The sequence below is a fragment of the Zonotrichia albicollis genome, chromosome 5, assembly GCF_047830755.1.
Source record: "Zonotrichia albicollis isolate bZonAlb1 chromosome 5, bZonAlb1.hap1, whole genome shotgun sequence".
In the NCBI taxonomy this organism is placed as follows: Eukaryota; Metazoa; Chordata; class Aves; order Passeriformes; family Passerellidae; genus Zonotrichia; species Zonotrichia albicollis.
Window position 1 is genome coordinate 55,945,302 of NC_133823.1, and position 17,942 is coordinate 55,963,243.

Sequence of the window (17,942 nt, forward strand, 5' to 3'; positions counted from 1 at the left end):
ATAATTTTCAGGCTTGCTTTGGGAACATTGTTAATTTTTATTATTTTCCTTTATAAGTAAGCTTTCCCATTGCTTCTCTATTGATTTTACTATAAAATAAGTAGAATTTTGGAAGTGAAACATACCTGGTGGGGCCACCATTCTCTGCCATTTTTGAAATAAGCAAGTCTTCAAGCAGTCTCGAGGACTTAGATTGTAAGTTTTATGTCTTGACATCAGTTCCTGCATTGGCTCCAGTATAACACACAACTAGAAGAAAAAAACAGAATAGAACAATTTCATCCAAGCAAAGCCTCCATTGATCAGTATTTACATAGCTGGAAATTATATTTTTGGATTTTTTTTTACTCTTGCTAATGGAGCATGCCTTATACAGTTCAGTTTAATCTGCACTTGGATTGCAAAATAAAAACTCTGAATTGGGAAAACTTCTTGCTATTTATTATCCTAGGTAATTTATGGATATATCAGATAAACTTCAACTCTAGTCTTCCAGGCTACAGAGATTTCAGAAGAGCAGAAAATGTTCATGCTTCATTGCCAAAGCTGCAAAGATTGATAAATAATAAAATACCCATCATTGTTTAGCATTCACATACAGCAAAACATGTTCTTCTGACCTACTGCACACCACAATGAGAACTTATAAATGATCTTTTATTTTGATGTTTCATGCAAAATAATCCAGGTATTTTTGGGCTTTTTTTGTTATATTGAGGACTATACACTCTCTTATCATATGCATGACCCATATGAGAAAAAAAGAGAAGCACTTTATTTTTCTTGCCTGCTTGAATGCTGAATATACGGGATACAGATTTCTGAAAGTATGGAATTTCAAACCTCTTTTTTAAAATTGAGTCCTATATATTTTCTACCTCTTCACTTAATAATTAAATATTGTTCACTGCTTTCTACTCCTGTTAGCACAGCAGATCCAGCAGAAAGAGCACCACGCTGCTTTCTAGTCTCTCCTGTTCATACCCACAGAATCATTTCCAGTCATTTAAACCTCACTCAAAGCCATAGAAGGCTACAAAAGTGCACACCTGTGACTGAGGGCTTGCTCTTGTTTGCCAGAGCCTTGGTTTTTAGGCATCCTAAACGAGGAGAAAAACTCCAGGTTGACCTACAGGTGCTGCCTGAAATTTGCAGGGCTGGCACATAGGAGGAAATGGTTTCTTACTTGCAAACTGAGCACATATGATAAGGAAGTAGCTGGCACAGAATAAGCATGGAGCCTGCATGCCATTTTTAGTCACTTTTCAAAGCAGAACTGCATTTAGAAGCAGGGGCAGGTTTGGCTTTTTTTACCAACAGAAGTAGGGCAACAAGTTGATCAAATTATTGGAAGTTGGAATGGCAACTGAATAAAGGTGTAACCTAAACCAAATCTTGTTTTGAATTATTTACTTAATTTTAGGAAGTTTTGCTGAAGGAGTGTCCTGGATTTCTTCAGCAGGAGATGTTTTCCCTTTGTTCTTTGACAAATATATAAGACAGGAGACAAATTCCTCTCTCTGGGCTGCAGAGCTGAGCAACGCTTGCTCCATTCTCCCTACGTGCACCCTTCTCTCATTCATATCAATTGGAGATGCAAAGTATGCAGGGAAAATAGTTGAAAGGGTGAGGACTGCCATGAGGACTGAGTCTAATTCAACATTTAAATATTACTGTGTATTGGCACTGCTGTTTGATGAGCCTTCCATTAACAGCAGTTAAAACAGAGATAACATAAAGCAGCAGGGAGAATGAAGAGCTTGACTATGAGAAATTATTTTTTTTCAACTGCAGAAATCGAATCTGCAGTTGCCTCATTGATGTTTTTCTTACATAGTTTTTACATATTTTTGTAAATAAATATTTGCAAGAAAATCTAATAGACAGAAAGCTACTATCCCATAGTGCACTCTGGGTTTGAATTTTCATCTAGTTCAGTATTCAACAAAAACTAAGATCATCAGGTCCTAAAGTATATGTAGGATCCAGTTTATGCTGTGAAAAAAGTGTTGTATTTTGAGCTGATATTCAATTTATTCTGAAACCTGCAGGTGCTTGCTCAGGTTTTGTGTGTGTGTCTATGTGAGCAAGAAAGAGATTTGTGATTGTAATGGACACCATTGTTTTGACTCTCTAAATCTGGGTTTCTGGCAGGGCTGGCTAAATTTTCTCATTATGAGCTGACAGCAGCAAGAAGGAAAAAATACTTGTGATAATTTTGAGCAAACTAGTTACCCTGGGCAGAGCACTAGACTCACACAGCTCTACTGCTGCTGGGACTAAAAATAGAAATATATATGTAGGTTCTTCCAACATTTCCTTAAGGACACTTTATTCATTATATACTTACTCTTCCCTAGATATTTATTATTGGCAACAAAGATAATGTTTCTTCTTTATCATCTTGGCAAAGATGTTTGCTATTGTGCTCTAACCATAATGTGCATTGAGAACTATGCTGTCCCTGCTGCCTGTGGATATCTTGACTGCTAATCCTGTGTATAACCTCTTTCACTTCACACACAAGATTAAAATGGAATACAGACCCAATGTGTAGAAATGCTTGACTGATCTCACTTGCATAGAGAAAAATATATGGGCATTGAGGGCCCTACTCCAGGACATGGGAAAATCTCATCTTCTGAATACTTGGGAGCTGTACCCACTCACATGAATTCTTTTTCTGGTTTTTGGGGAATTCACAACCATTTACTTCCTCTAAAATTGTAAGGTCCGTTTTGGATACTTGAGTAATAGTGGGGCATTGAACTCTATAGTTTTAAATGTATCTACCTCATGTGAATTTGGCATAAGTGTTAAATGAACTGGATTATAAATGATTGATGTCAAATCTCACAGTCTTTTTTGGTGACCTTTGAGACCTACTTGAAATCTAAAGTAACTCAAACCCAAATCCTTGAAAGAGGAAATGATTGTGCTCCAATTATCTTAAGTCCAAAGAACTTGTCATTGACAATCAGTAACTTGTTTTTTTTTTTTCCAAAAGAGCCAGTTTAAAAATGTGGGGACAAGATGCATTTAAAAGCTTGATTGGCCAAAACCACCTGCTGTCTTTAAACAATGGTGAGCAGGTAACTGGCAGGCTGGGTTGACAGAGTGAGTTCTTAAAACAAAGCTAATGGAATGTTTTATTCTCCTGCATTCATTGGCTTATAGAAGCCTGAGGCTTAAACTATCTATTCCCCACAGATCATCTAGTCTCCCTCTGTGAGATTTTTTCACAGCATCCATTTTAACGTTTTTTCAAGCACTGGATAATACCAAAATGTACAAGTTTTTACTACAGTACTATATTAATAATATTTGGGACGCCAACAAAACCAATCTCTTCTACAAGCAGTTTCTTCACAGCTTGAAATCAGTCACCCAAGAAAATAGCCTAAAGACTTCAAGAATTTAGTGCAGTGACGATGTATGATTGCAGAAATAATTTTTACATTCCTAGGAATACAGAACCTTTAATGGCAATGCTTGACAAGAGAGATATTTCTGAGTTCCACGCTTAGGCAGCACGAGAGGTGGGATCCATGTGCCTGTGCACAGGTGCCTAGTGCCAGCTGAAATGCCCCAGATGATGCTGGATCTGATCCACCAGATCGCTCTTGCTGTCCCAGAAGGACACAAAGCTCCTTGTGGATGTCACAGGCACTAGAATGTGTCTTAATTGTGTGTGCAGTTGAACAAAGCCTGAAGTTCAAAGAAAATACTTATGTTTGTTTTAGCTTTTAAAATGTATCTGGAAAAATGTGTATCATAATAGATTATGTACGTTCCCTCTGCAGTACTAAAACCCACTGAAAGAACTCCACATCATGCCTAGTAACCCAATATTATTAAAATTAGTTTCGAGTTATCTGAGCTTGTTGTGTTGATGTCTGACCATTGCTCAGAGCCATGGCTGTTTCACTGTCAGAGCTGTGAGGTGGAGCCAGCTCTAGGGATGAGCACAGTGCTTCGCTCTGAGGGATCACTGGCATGAGCAGCCTGCATTTGTGGGTGTCCAGTGCACACCCGTGCACATGGTTTGGTACTACACACACTGGCAGGGACTTTCCTGGACTTCCATATGCATCCTATGGACAATTCATCAGCTAGAGGGCTTGGGTCCAACTTGACAAAGTGGTAATGCTATACCCTTGGGGCTGAGGGAAGTGAAAATAGGGAACATAATAACATTTGCTTTTGTGTCTTTTTTTGTTTGTTTGTTTGTTTTGTTTTGTTATTTTTTGTGTTAGTAAAACACATCTGAAAGATTTGGATTTATTTTTAATGAATTTTTTTGGAGGAGAAAACTAGCATTTACAGGTTTCAAAACCCAATGTTTTTCAAGAAGGGAGTTATATGAGGAGATAGTGGTGGCACTGCAGACAGAGTTAAAGGGTTCTGAGAATATGGATCCACACATAATTTCCTGTAATACCTCAGATATCAGCAGAGCCCAAACTGGCCTTCATCAGTAAGGGGTCATATTCAGCTCTGAGATCAGTCCAGTCACACCAAGAATAGTTTTAGCCTTATGATCCTTATGATTTTTGTTCTAATGCTGGGGTTTTATACCATTCGGAGAACAGATGCTCTTTCTGGAAGCAGCGAATATAGCAAGAAGCACCGATGTGAAAGCTCTCTTTTACCTTTCGCATACCATAAGCTCAGGCATTATATTTCCAGTGTCAGTGGCGATTCCCCTGCTCCCGCAGCCCTTGCTCCGGAGGGTTTTTGCTCGGCGGCTGCGGCGCTGCCGGCGCTGAGCTGCAGGTGGCAGAGCCGCCCCAGCCAACGCGCTCCGCCGCACAAAGGAGCGGCAGCCCTTCGCTTTTTACTGCTTTTTGCATTTTAAAGAGAAATCGGTGAGCCTCCAGCCTTGCTGTATTTAGCTGGTGACACTACATAATCACCCAGGCAGCTTCTTTAAATCAGGAAACATATCTGGTCACTAAGCCAGGTGGCCAACAAGTCCCACGGTCTACCAAAACAAGCAAGTTTTGGTAGACCGTGGGACTCTCTTCCTATGAGAGTCCAACTCTCTTCAGCTCTCTTCCTATGGCTGCCTATTTTGTCTGAATACATAAAAGTTTCACTAACTACAATTTAAAAAATGGAAATAGCTAAAATTTTTCATGTAGATGACACTTAAGAATGTAAATGTATAATGTAACATTAGTTTTTCTGAATGAGCCAGCAAGGAACCAGGCAGCAATGAGAGTGTTCCTTGAAGTTCTACTGAAATGTAGTTTTGACTCTTTGATGCTTGAAACTTCTCCTGGTCAAATGCCTGTATTAATCACTTTAAAATTATAGGAACTGTTACATATTCAGAGCTCATGTTGATTTACAGCCCTTCCTAAAAGTGAGAAAACCCCCATTTGAATGGGAGTATTAATCATTGGCTAATATTCAGGCAGGATGTTGGCAGTGAAGGTATACCTGGAATACAATGTGCAGCCTTGAAGAGGTTCAGTGTTCTTTTAGAGCTCATTTTTTATCCTCCACAAAGGCTCTGAGTTATCAACCAACAAATCTAAACAAAACAACATTTTATTTGTACACTGAAATGCAGTCTTCCCTCTGCACACCCTCTGTGTGCTCTAGAGAAAACAACTCCCGTTCATGCTGCTAGAGAAATTCTGGCCCCAGGGCATTTCCCTGGGAAAGGTCCCATTTCTTCAGAGGGGCAGGATTTCTGAAAAGAACTGAAATGTCTCTGCACATCCACATCCACTGTTTTATGCCCATCCACAGGTACACATGTCCACAATATGTTACTGACACACCTGCAATGAGGAAGGGGACACACTAGGGATGTTTTTTCTTGTAAAAGAGCTATACCTGGAAGTTTGTCTTCCTTGAATCGTTTCAAAACCCTCTATGAGTTCCCTGTATCCCCAGCAGCATGGCACTGAAACAGGAAAGCATTGCTGCACTCCTCAATACAGTTAATTTCTGGAGTTAGAGAAAGCTTATGGCTGATTTTAAATTTCTCTGCTCATGCTTGTTTTTCAGAATTAATGTAAGTTTCATTCCCCTGCAGAACAGAGGGAGGAATGAAAATTTCCTAGGAACATATTGCTGCTTCTTTCACCGGCCGGCTTGCAATTCACTGCTCAAAATAGCATGTGTTTTTTAAGGATCACATGTGAATACAGAACATTTTCATCTTAAAAACCATCTTTGTTTTCCACTAAAAACATGAAGATATAAATGAGAAATGTTTTGGGGTTTTTATGAACTGAAAGAAATTAGGTGTTTTTTTACATACTTGTTTTCTAAGGGGGGGAATGCTTTGGTTTTGTTTTAAGTTCTTGCCCAGTATGACAAGTCAAATACAAGTCTCTTCCATCAGTGCATTTCAGTGGATCAGCTATATCCATGGTTCTTCCCTGCAAGGTAAACTTTAAGCCAAAAGAAGAGGTTTTGATATTTCCATCACTCAACTTACTATTCTTGCTGCCTGCTTTCCCTTTTTGAAGATCCACTGTGCACTCCTGCTGAGATGTGGAACTAATAAATGTTCATTGTACACCCCATGTAATGACATACATGGAATAAATAAATGTTCAATTTTGACAGTAGTTAGTGTAGCAAGCAGCAAATACAGTAACTGCTTCAACTTAAATGATAAACCCAGTTATTTTAACCTGAATATTCAAAATCCAGTCTGCACAGGGTCATTTATTTTAGCGAAACCTTAGATGATCTTTGGGACAGAATGAAAAGCCAGCTCTTAACCTCAATAGCTTAAGTAGTCCAATACCACAGAGTAATCCCTAGCTTGTTTACTGTGACTACTGCTCTCTCCATATTTCCAATTCCTTCTGTGCCAAAGATTTTTTAAATTGGCTGTGCATAAACAGACTGAAGTCCTTGGGTTTGCTACATAGGTAGGAAACAATAGGAGTTTTGAAATCTACCAGGAGGTGGGAAACTGCTTGGAATTATGGTATAGGCATGTTTACTGTATTTACTCCTAAATTAAAGACCTTTTATTTAAACAGATAGTAATGAAAAGGTTTCAAAGCTGTTACTAAAAATACTTTCTTTAGGCTTTGACTTGAAATCTCATTGACATGAATGGGATCACACCTCTGAAAGAAATTGCTTTAGACTAGCTCAGGGCTCAGCAAGACAGCACTGCATCAGGTTGAACTTGGCTCATATTTTAAGTACATCTCCAAAACCATATGGAATGGATATTTTGTGTTAACTTTAAAAAATACAGGATGAATTTCTGCAGCACAATACCATTGTAAAATCAGATTCTGGGACAAATTCCATAACCTGAGATTTACAGGGTCTAGGATATACTTAATAACCATCACTCAGCATGGGAGAAGGTTCCATGTTTTGTGACACCATGCTGAGTCAAGAAACATTTGTAATTGCAATCACCTAAGAAGCTAGGGATTAGAATTTGTGTCTTAACACTTACAATATTAGTGATCATTTGCATCTACAGCTTAGTATTTGTACAATGACAGATATATATATATATATATATATATATATTACAAAATACTGAGCACCTTGTTCTAAAGAGATTCCTATCTTAACTAGATAGGAGGTAAAATACTAAGCCAGGAATAATTTGGCAATATACAGGTATGCACATAAAAACAACAGTTTCATGCACCTATCTACAAGTCCCTTGAGGACTACTGATATATATTTAAATGGCTCTCACACACTGACACTTGAAAATATGGCTGTTTTGCCTGCTGCACGATATAAAATGTTTCATTAATTTCATTGATAACTTGGTTATTTAGGAAACAATCGTGCCACAAGGCTCCTGGCATTCACTGTTCCTTTTGTGTGTGTTGCCAGCCCTGGAGGAAGCAGTGGGATGACACACACAACTGCTGAAGCTCCATGCTGGATTCACTAGCAAATACTCAGCACTCAGCAATGTTTATTCATCCTATGCTATGCCCTGAATGCCAGTCTAGGACTCTCCAGTTTCTCACTAACACCCAGAGGTAGCGAATGATTTCTCAATAATGCAGTATTCAGCTGCTCAATTGCTCCCAAGCTACATAGCTCATCATGTTTTTACACTGTTCTGTATCTGCAGCCATTTCAATTCCCAGCAACAGTGATAATGGAAAGAAGCAGCATTCATTTCAGGTAAGGCTAAGCTTGAGAAACATGTTTTTTTCAGGCAAATAACTATGAGTGGATATGAAACAGATCTTAACACAGCACAGCCATCACCAGCACTGCAGCTAATTCCAGTTAGAGTGTTGCACCCCAATTTAATCTCTTCCTCCCCTCCGTTTCCTTTTCTCGCCTCTCCTCTCCTCTCCTCTCCTCTCCTCTCCTCTCCTCTCCTCTCCTCTCCTCTCCTCTCCTCTCCTCTCCTCTCCTCTCCTCTCCTCTCCTCTCCTCTCCTCTCCTCTCCTCTCCTCTCCTCTCCTCTCCTCTCCTCTCCTCTCCTCTCCTCTCCTCTCCTCTCCTCTCCTCATCAGCTAGATAACAACTTCCACCACTGTCCTCTCCTCCATACACTCTGGAGCAATTCAGGTGGCTATGGAAATTTTGCTAGATCTTGTGGCTATTAATTCTGCCTTTCCTTGTGGTGGCACCATCAAAACTGTGCACCTGGTCAGCAGGGAACCCAACCTCCTTTACAGCAGAGAAGGTTCCTGCCTCCCTCCTTGCATCCCCACAAGGACTGCAGGTTCCTCACTCCCTGCAGTGTGCCCGGGCTGGCAGAAGGGCTCTGCCTTCAGCAGTCCCAGAACCATTCCTGTCCATGTCCCTGATCCTGCAGAGCTGCTGCTGAACTGCAGATAGCTGAGCCCATTCTTCCCTGAAAAGAACCAAATTTGAGGGCCTACTTAGCATCACATCATATTGAACGAAGCATTTCTTACAGTGGAGATGATCAGTTTTAGTGACATCTTCAGTTTGTAAGTAATGAGTGGTGTGAATCACCTTCAAGATGCCACATAATGAATGTTGAACTGGACAGATGTGCTCTCCTTTCCTTGTCCAAGGGGAAGCTGAGTGCATTTGTGGAGATGACTTTGACATACACCTTATTTAGTTATCACTTTAGTCAGTATGCTCATCATTACAGCATGTGCTGGAAGGAATTCTGCTTCAGAATACTCTTAAGCATTAAAAAAATTATTTTAGGGCTCTCAGTCATTGCTGCAACTATTTGATAACCCTTTTCTCTCAAACTCTGAAAGGTTTTTCCTTGTGATTTTGCTTAATCTTTTTATTTAAGATCCATTGTTTAGAAAGGGTTTAGAAAGGAGGTCCACTGTTTGTAGTTTTGCTTCTCTTTGAAGTTTTTAAAAATTATTTCTATTATTTCTAATTTTTTTTTATTCTGTGCAAGAACTTTGCAACATTAAACTCTTCCTGTCATTACCCAGACATTAAAAGAATGTCCTCTCAGCAAATGCTCTTTTTCCTATTCACCTCCTGTACGATGGGGAGATGTTTTGAAAATCCCTTCCTTCAACAGCATCACACAAGTCTTATGGACTTTTAATTTTGTTTCCACCAGCTGGGCTAACAGTTCTTCCTACATCAAAGTGAATAGTGAAGGTTATCTGCCTCCTTTCCCTTCCCTTGATGACAAATGAAAGTAAGGGCACTTGGTTTTAATAACATAAGTAGATATTCCTGGAATCCCAGTGGCAGGGGCAAACTGCATCCAGCTGCTGTATGTATTTTCAGCTAATGAAAATTAGGATGAGTCTCATCTTCCTCCTGATGGGCTTAGTTCTGAGGACTGTGAAAATCTACAAACTGAATCTTCCAAATCTTGTTTAACATTGTCTAAATCTTCTTTATTATGCAATTTGGCCTCATCCAAACTGTACAGATCAGTGTTTTCTGCAATGAGGACAACCTACTTGAGCCTTTTCCTTCAGCAGAGGTCCTAGTTGCAATAAAGGACTAACACATCAAATAACAAGTCTGTATCATAAAGAAAAGCCTTGGACAGCCCATCATATTTTGTGATTATTCTCTCACAATTATCTGTATAGTCAGTGATCAATAGGAAAGATTTGTGCCTTACACATCTCAGATAAGAATTAAGCTCTTAAATGATTTTAAGAGAGACCATAAAATTTATCTTTGTAATTTAATTTAACATTAGTGTTAAATTACATTGCAAAGTGCATCATGTTGACTGCATGATATGATCTTTTATACTGCACTCTATTGCAGTGAGTATCAATTTCAGAGAGCTTGTCAGGACAAAATTAAATTTTAATGTAAATTGGAGCAGATTCATTAATTTCAGTCTATACTAGATTTGGATGGAATTCCACTGTTAGGTAAGGTTTAAGGCTGGTCTGTAGTAATTAAGAGGAGGAACTAAGCACTTTGCACCAAATTTTTTTACTTAAGCCTTGTCCTGTGAACTAATACCTCCTTTTTAAAGTCCAATTATAGGTTATGAATTGACAGAGAAACACAGTAGCTACTGCTTTATCTCACTGTGTTTCAGTGGCCTGGTGAAAAGCACATGGCATTTGAAAGCTTTCTTAATTTCATTTTCTCTAGATAGTCCAAAAATCATACAGCTTACAATTTGTTCTCATTTCAATATTATTGCCTCTGCTTCTAACATGATCACCAATTTTATTTCTTACACAGAACCAAGACAAGAACAAAACAAGGGTGACTTTTGAGACTGTCATGCACTTAAGAGAAGTTTATTGCTCTCTTATTCTTTGCCAAGCACAGATATTTAATAATCAGAATTCCTTAATGATGCACCATCCCAGCCAGCCCAAGCAGTATCTGTTGGAAGCAGCATGGGAAAGCATATTTCCTTGTTTGCCATCTCCCACCACTACCACGTGTCAGGTTGCTGCATGACATTTCCTTCCTTTCTATTTCTCCAAAGGCAAACAAGCTCCTATTCAGCAGTTCTGACTCAAATCCTAACACCTGATATTTCTGATATGCAAACTGTTAGCTTTTTCTGTTTGTGCAACAATGAGACCTTATCAGTTTCGCCACTTTTCATTTTGACTATGAAATGCATCCACTATCACTCTTCACCTGTGTCCCTGGCAGCTGCCTTAGGTTCAGATAGAATCCGGGATATTGTTTGTCTTGTTCAAACTACTGTTGATTCAAAACAAATCACAGCATTATAAAAAAGATCAAGAGTGTAAGGACTGCATTTGAATGCTGACAATTTTTGGTGTGCAGCTGTATTACAGCTTGGAAATAAGTTTGGAAATGTTTTTGTGGTGGTCTGCAGACAGCAAATGCTGACTAAAAGTTACTGAAAGCAGAACAATAGGAGAAGCTATGCCTGGCCAAAATGCAAGTCCAAAAATTTAGTGGCGAGGTTGAAGTTTTTCATTTGCATATAATTTTTTTGGCTACTTCAAAACACGTGCCATAGACGAAGACAGTCTCTATATTGAAAAACAAAACATCACATTCACCTTTGATTTTGCAAATTCTCTTCCATACATTTTTCTATTTTCAGGTTTCCTTGTACAAGAAATCATCTCCCTTTCATACAAAAGATACACATAAAGATTCATACAGACTGAGGCAATACAATAACTGTGATTCATCCTTCAGACTAACGTGTACATAGCAACTCTAATTTTATTTACAACCATGAAAAAAGAAAGCTTTTTCCAGAATATAACCAGCTAGCTCTTCTATGTCATGAATCTCTTCCCCCACCATATAAAATCCTCTTGTTTCTATACTGCAGCTCAAGCACAAATGCAGTGTTTTTCACATAACCAGTTCTATTTTTAGCCTGAATTGTAGGAAGTCTGCAGCATTAATAAATGGAAGAGAAGAACAGAAGTACACTGCATGGTAATGTGCCAGTGCAAAAGCTACCTTGGCCTTTAGCCAGTGAACTGTGGTTAGATGTTAGAGCAATGAAAGTAAAAACACCACTTGTAATGGAATGTTTAATAAGCTGACAAACTTCCATGCATTTATTTCATACTTTTTGAATGCCAACCTTATTAATACCAACACATATTCTTTTTATTAGTGATATCTCTCAGTCTGAAGCATAGAGAAGATAGATATATCTCTATATGTATCTATAGATAGATAGATATACATATAGATATAGATATATAGATATATAGATATATAGATATATAGATATATAGATATATAGATATATAGATATATAGACATATGTGTATTTTTATACATGCAATTGAGGTTTGCTTAATTCTGTGTTCAACTGGAAAGGAGGACACTTTGCAGTGCAAATCTTGACATAGAAAAGAAAAAGGAATAAGGAAGGAGCTTTTTTATAAACTAATATTGCAACTCTAGTAGGCATAAACCCATTGTTTCATGATTTTCTCTGCTATTGAGTCTGCAGTTCCTTGTTTGGCACCAAAATTCTGAAATCAAAAATGCTCCAAAGCTGTTACACAGAGGACAAAAGTTCACAGTTCTTACAGGGACACAGAGTTTTCTGTAATCTCTTCACTTCTCACCCAATCCACAAAACTTGTCCCAGCACTGCTATGCTGTGGACAGATGGATGTTTATATAAAAGACCTTGTGCCTAAATAAAATTCCATTTTGGGGTTATATAAAAACAGCAATTACTGGGAAATGGAACTTTTTAATTAAATGTATTCGAAGAAAGTAGGGATTAATGACTTTAAAGTAGGGAGTATTTAATGCTTGCAGTCATAGATCATCCACTAGTGAAGCTGTATTATCACCATCAGGCAATGATGCTTTTAAGTATTGATGGTGTGTGCATTAATAAGGCTTCAAATGTTTTCATGACAATATAATTAGCAACAGAACTAATGTATACTATACCTACTATTAAAATCATGCCTTAATAACCTTGATTCACAGCAACATCTTCAAAACAAATAAGGATACACTTCAGATCTGGCTAGTTGTCCCTTGACCCAGGGAAGCGCAAATAAACTACACATTTTAACTTTTAGGCAATGCTGGTGTGGTAGGGTATGGTTCTTCATAATTACACCAGAAAAATGTAATAGCTGTCTATCTGATTCGCTGATTTGTCGGTGGGAAGGAAATTATTGCTTTGCACTTCAGTTAAATACAGGCAATAAAACATAGGCAAAATTATTTACTGGCTCTGAAATTGTGCCTGCACAGATCAGAGCCTGGGTCGTGCACATCTGAAAAATCAGGGTCTGACTGTGCACCTTGCATGGATCAAATGCTATATGGTGAGAACAGAAACCCACACACAGAAGTCAAAAGAGAGGAACACTGAAACACCAACATTAGCTTTGTTTTTCTGTTAAGAATTTTATTCAGGTACAGCAAAATCAATACTTGTCCTCTGACTGTACACAGTGTACTTGAGCTGTTCTGTCAGGATCTATATAGAAAACAGAGATGGAATTTTAGGTGGGTGGATATGATGATCAGGTGGAGGTAAAACACAATGGCACTGTGGCCTCTGCTTCCCAGAACGGCTGCTTCTTGCAGTGCTGTGGGAACATTGTGGGGGACATTGTGGGGGACATTGTGGGGGACCTTGTGTGGGGTCGCTGGCACTGCCTTACACCACCTGCTCAGAGCGCTCGTGGTCTGAGTGTCTGTGCTGGGAAAATCAGCCCCAGGGAAACACATCCCCAGGGAAAGTGCCAGGACATGGCAGCTGCATCTGAATGGGGAGAGTCCAGCCTCTTCCCACCCTGCAGCACAGCACAAACAGAAAGAAGTACTAACAGTAGCAACAAACTGAGTTCCTACACATATAGAAAAACCAGGATGTCCAATCTGCTGGTCACTTAATAAATTAGATACCAGATCCTTCTGGTGTGTTATAATACATGATGCTGTACCTCAATCTGACCTCCCTGCACTAATCTTCCCAGACATGAAATAACTAAAATCTGTGCTCCCTCTTTGTCCGTGTCCAGAGAGATTTATGCCAAGAACTGAGCTAATAAGCAAATAGGAAAAAACAACATTCTTAACCCTTTCCCTGTTTCTGGTTTTCTCTCCCTAGTTTGTGAACCCATTTATGGGCTCTGTACTGGCTACCAGAACCATCACAGACTACTTGGGGCGGCTGCTGGCTGGTCCTGGCGTGTGCCTGAAATATTTGTGTTGAATTTCTGGGTTAGTTGTACAGATGAGGTGGAAAAAGGAGAGAGCAATAACACACAATTGTTTCACAAAAGAAATGTGTCAAATTACTTAATCCACAGACTACTTAGATGAATAACTGAGCTGCCAGCTGAAAAGGAAATGTATTTTCTGGGAAGTCTTTCAAATGTATCCATTCATTTGAAGTTCTCAGTAACAGCAATATTGAGAAAGGTCTTCTGTGTGTGTATCAGTGCTACCAATTGCACTGCAGCACTGCTCTCAAAGCTGTTAAAGTGTGTGACTAAGGTTGTGCTTCAGCAGCACAGCAGCCCTGGTGTTAAACTCCTGGGTATCAGTGATGCAGAGGGATGTGCTTGCAGAAATTAATTTGACCAGTTCAATATTTTTCAAGAAAAATTGACAATTACTTTTGTATCAGCATGTTTCATGGCATACAAGGGATCATCTGCCAGCTCCATTCCAGCATCAGATCAGGTATTGCCCAACACAGACAACAAAGTCAGCCCCAGTTCCACAATGGATGCTTTGTTAATATAACAGAAATATAATTTTGCTCTACTCTGAGCCATTCTAAATTTATATGGCTTGATGATCCAAGGCACAAGGATACATTGCTAATGGGTATGAAACCACTTATGGATACATTATAAAGTGCAATATTCCCAAATGGAGCAGGTGAGGCCCATTCTCCAGCCCCAGGGAGGGTGCCAGTGCAGCACCTGTGTGCACACAGCTCAGCCCTGACTCTCCCAGCTGAGGGTGGCCCCAGTCACACTTACCTAAAACCACCCTCACCAGGTTGCTCTGCCAAAGGCAACAAGAGAGTTTGGGAGAGAGTGAGGTGGGATGGGATGAATTGGGAAAATGTGCCAACTGGTCATATATGGGCAGACACTTATATGCCAGCTCTCAGTGCCATAGATCCATCTCATTTGTCAGTGGAAATGCAGGCAGGGCACGTCATCTACCCAGTGACAGCCTGGTGACTGGAATGTCCTGCTTGTTTTCCATAATGAAGAGGAGCTGGACTAATTGGACAGACTGGATGAGGAAGCCAATATCTGTGGTCTCTTGCAAACAGCACTGTCCATGTATTACTGGTGCATGAAGAGAGTGTGCAGTGGTCCCACTGCTGCTGGGGTCAGTGCAACTCATTTCAGAGTGGTCACATTGTCTTCAGAAGCTCACAAGACATGGAAACTCTGACCACAAAAACAACTACAATTTGGCTTTTTAAACTTTATTTATATGAAAAAAATATAATTTACACTTTCTTACGTGAGCAAGGCAATGTGAATTTCAATTCTGGCACTAGGTTTGGGTAATTTTGCCTATGCTAACACATCTATTTTCTTCAGGCAGTTCAGTGCTTTTAGAGACCAAGGAGAGATTTTGAACTTTCTTTGCTAGTGTGATCACAGTAATGTATCCTCTGTCTTCAAAACAGCTTTTTAATGTGTTCCAGCCAGGAACAAAAATATCTCACAAGTCACAGAACAATCGTCAAATTCTCATTATCACCCTTAGCGTCAGGAGAAGTCAGTTTTATGGAGAAGGAGTTAGTGAGACCTCAAGATTCCTGTGGTGTTTTTGTTTTTTTTTTTCCATGAGAAAATAGCCTCTTGGTAGAGCATATAGCATCCAGAAAGACCTTTCAATGGTTCCCCAAACTACTCTGTGTCCCATCTATATAATAAGGAAACTAATAATTCCATAATTTGAAATGGGTACTCTGAGGATACTTTCTGCTCTTGCCAAACACCAGTTATGTCTCAGTGAAATTGAAGCCACTAGGCTCAGTTTGGCTGTAATTCAGTGAGGTATAACGGCCTGTGATATACATAAAGTCAGACTGAACTCTATTCTGATGCCTTATGTCCTTTAACACCATCTCTCTATGAATCAGTGATGGTTTCATGAGTATTTTTGGGGTGTTCTGACACTATAAGAGCTGAAATTTAAAATAAACAATTACTTTTTACTGCATTTTAAAGGAATCCTTCTAATTTTTACAATCATCTTCCAGAATACTGTCCTATTCAACACCAAAAGAAGAGACACAGATTTGTTTTTTTCTTGCAGTTGAACTAGAATTTTTCAAGTCTTTAAAGATGGGACTGTATTTGCAGCTCTTATGTGTCATCTCACAAAAGGAAGCCATTTATCACCAAGTTAAACTTCTGTGCAAATGCCTTTTGACTTTTACAGTCATTACCTTTTGCAGCACAGATTGTTAAGTGTAATTATTATCAATTAAATAAGTAACAATTAATTTACATTTCTTGTAGCAATTTATGTTACAAGGCAAAAACTGTAACTTCCAATATTTAAGCAGTCTTGATGAAGAGAAATAAACACATATTTTCAGGGTTTGAAATGGGTTGGTTTATGCTAATACACCATATGACACTTCAGAGAAATCCACCAGCACTTCCCAGACTTCTGGAATAATGGGATCTTTTTCCCTATTTTTAGTGTTCCTGTGTTTGGCAATGCAGAAATCCTATACCATCTTTTGATCAATACACATATTTTACAACAGTAACTGCACAACGTAATTTCTCAGCTTTTGATCACATTTTCTAGGAGAGCATTCTCAGTAATATATTGATCTGAGGATCAGCTGAAAGGTTCCAAATGTCTCTCACATGCTCCGGTGAACACAGAAGATTCTTAGCAAGGGGCTGCAATGTCCAAACCATCTGAACACAGTCTGGGGCTGTATCCTGGGGGCTCTGTCCAAGCCTCAGCTTTGCACGTACTCACTCACAGCATCCATGTACGTTTGCAAAAGTTGTGCTTCATGTTCTCTGCATAATAGGAATCATGCTTGTGATTCCGACAGTTCCTACAGTTAAATAGCAATTCCTGTCTGAACTGGGCTCCAGAGTAGATTATCTCAAGCTCCACAACCTTCCCCACTTCTAAAAATGGTAAGCAACAAAAAGCAAATCTCTGAGGTCTGCAAAGTGACATCATTCTTTCTTCCCTCTCCTGACTGCAGATTTGTAAACACCCAGATTTTAGTTTTCATAGCTTTCTGAAACAATTTTCTTTTTCCAAATCTATTTCAACACACAGCCCCATGTGTCTATTATCCTTTCACCTTCTGATATGTGGTTCAGCAGATGGTGCAAATGAACTGGCATATAGAGTATTTGGTTAATCCTATGCTCCTCTGAATTGCTGCTTTGAGACTAATGCAGATACTTTGTTATTGTGAATTGTCTGCATTATGTCCTTGCCTATATTGCTTGATTTGTCTTGTTCTTCCTAAGTGGGTTCATTCTCGGAGGTGCTGCTGAAGAATCATACAACTTGAAGTGCCCCTTAGTTAGCTCCAATGAAAGGTGGAAACTCTTGCTAAGAAATTTCCTGAAATCTATAAAATGGCACAGGTTATAAAGTGCAGCCAGAGACAGAGATTTCCAATCATTAAAAACATTCTGAGTTTGAATGGGAAAAGGATGAGATCATTATGGTATGAGTGACTTGATCAAGAAGTGAGGATAAATTACTCTGCAGACATCACTGACCAGTAAAGATTTAGCAGGAACATGCTCTTTCAGAGCACTTGTTTTTAAGCTTTTAATTGGTTTTGCAGACTGCAAAAGAACCCTAGACTGGGTATTCTGGAAAACAATATGGTATGTGCACCATGAAGTGAACATTTATGGTGTGGAGAACATAAAAACTTATGGCAATATTTTTATGTTCTCTAAGTATGCCCCAGTGTCCCCAGCCCTTCATTAATCTGGAGCTTAGTGGAGAAATGAGTTAACCTTTTATACTAAAAAGAGTGCAAGTACTTGCATCCAGCCTGTGATTGAATGGTCCATCAT

At 39.1% G+C, this 17,942-nt stretch overlaps 1 protein-coding gene across 15 annotated transcripts in view; it reads right to left on the reverse strand.

The window, feature by feature from the left end:
* Positions 1-17,942, reverse strand: part of LDB2 (LIM domain binding 2) — a 367,729-nt gene that overhangs the window by 11,823 nt on the left and 337,964 nt on the right. For all 15 annotated transcript variants that reach the window (XM_074541795.1, XM_074541794.1, XM_026792138.2 and 12 more), the window contains one exon: positions 126-249. In XM_074541795.1, coding sequence (XP_074397896.1) covers positions 126-249 — 124 coding nt within the window. The remainder of the gene's footprint in view (positions 1-125; positions 250-17,942) is intronic.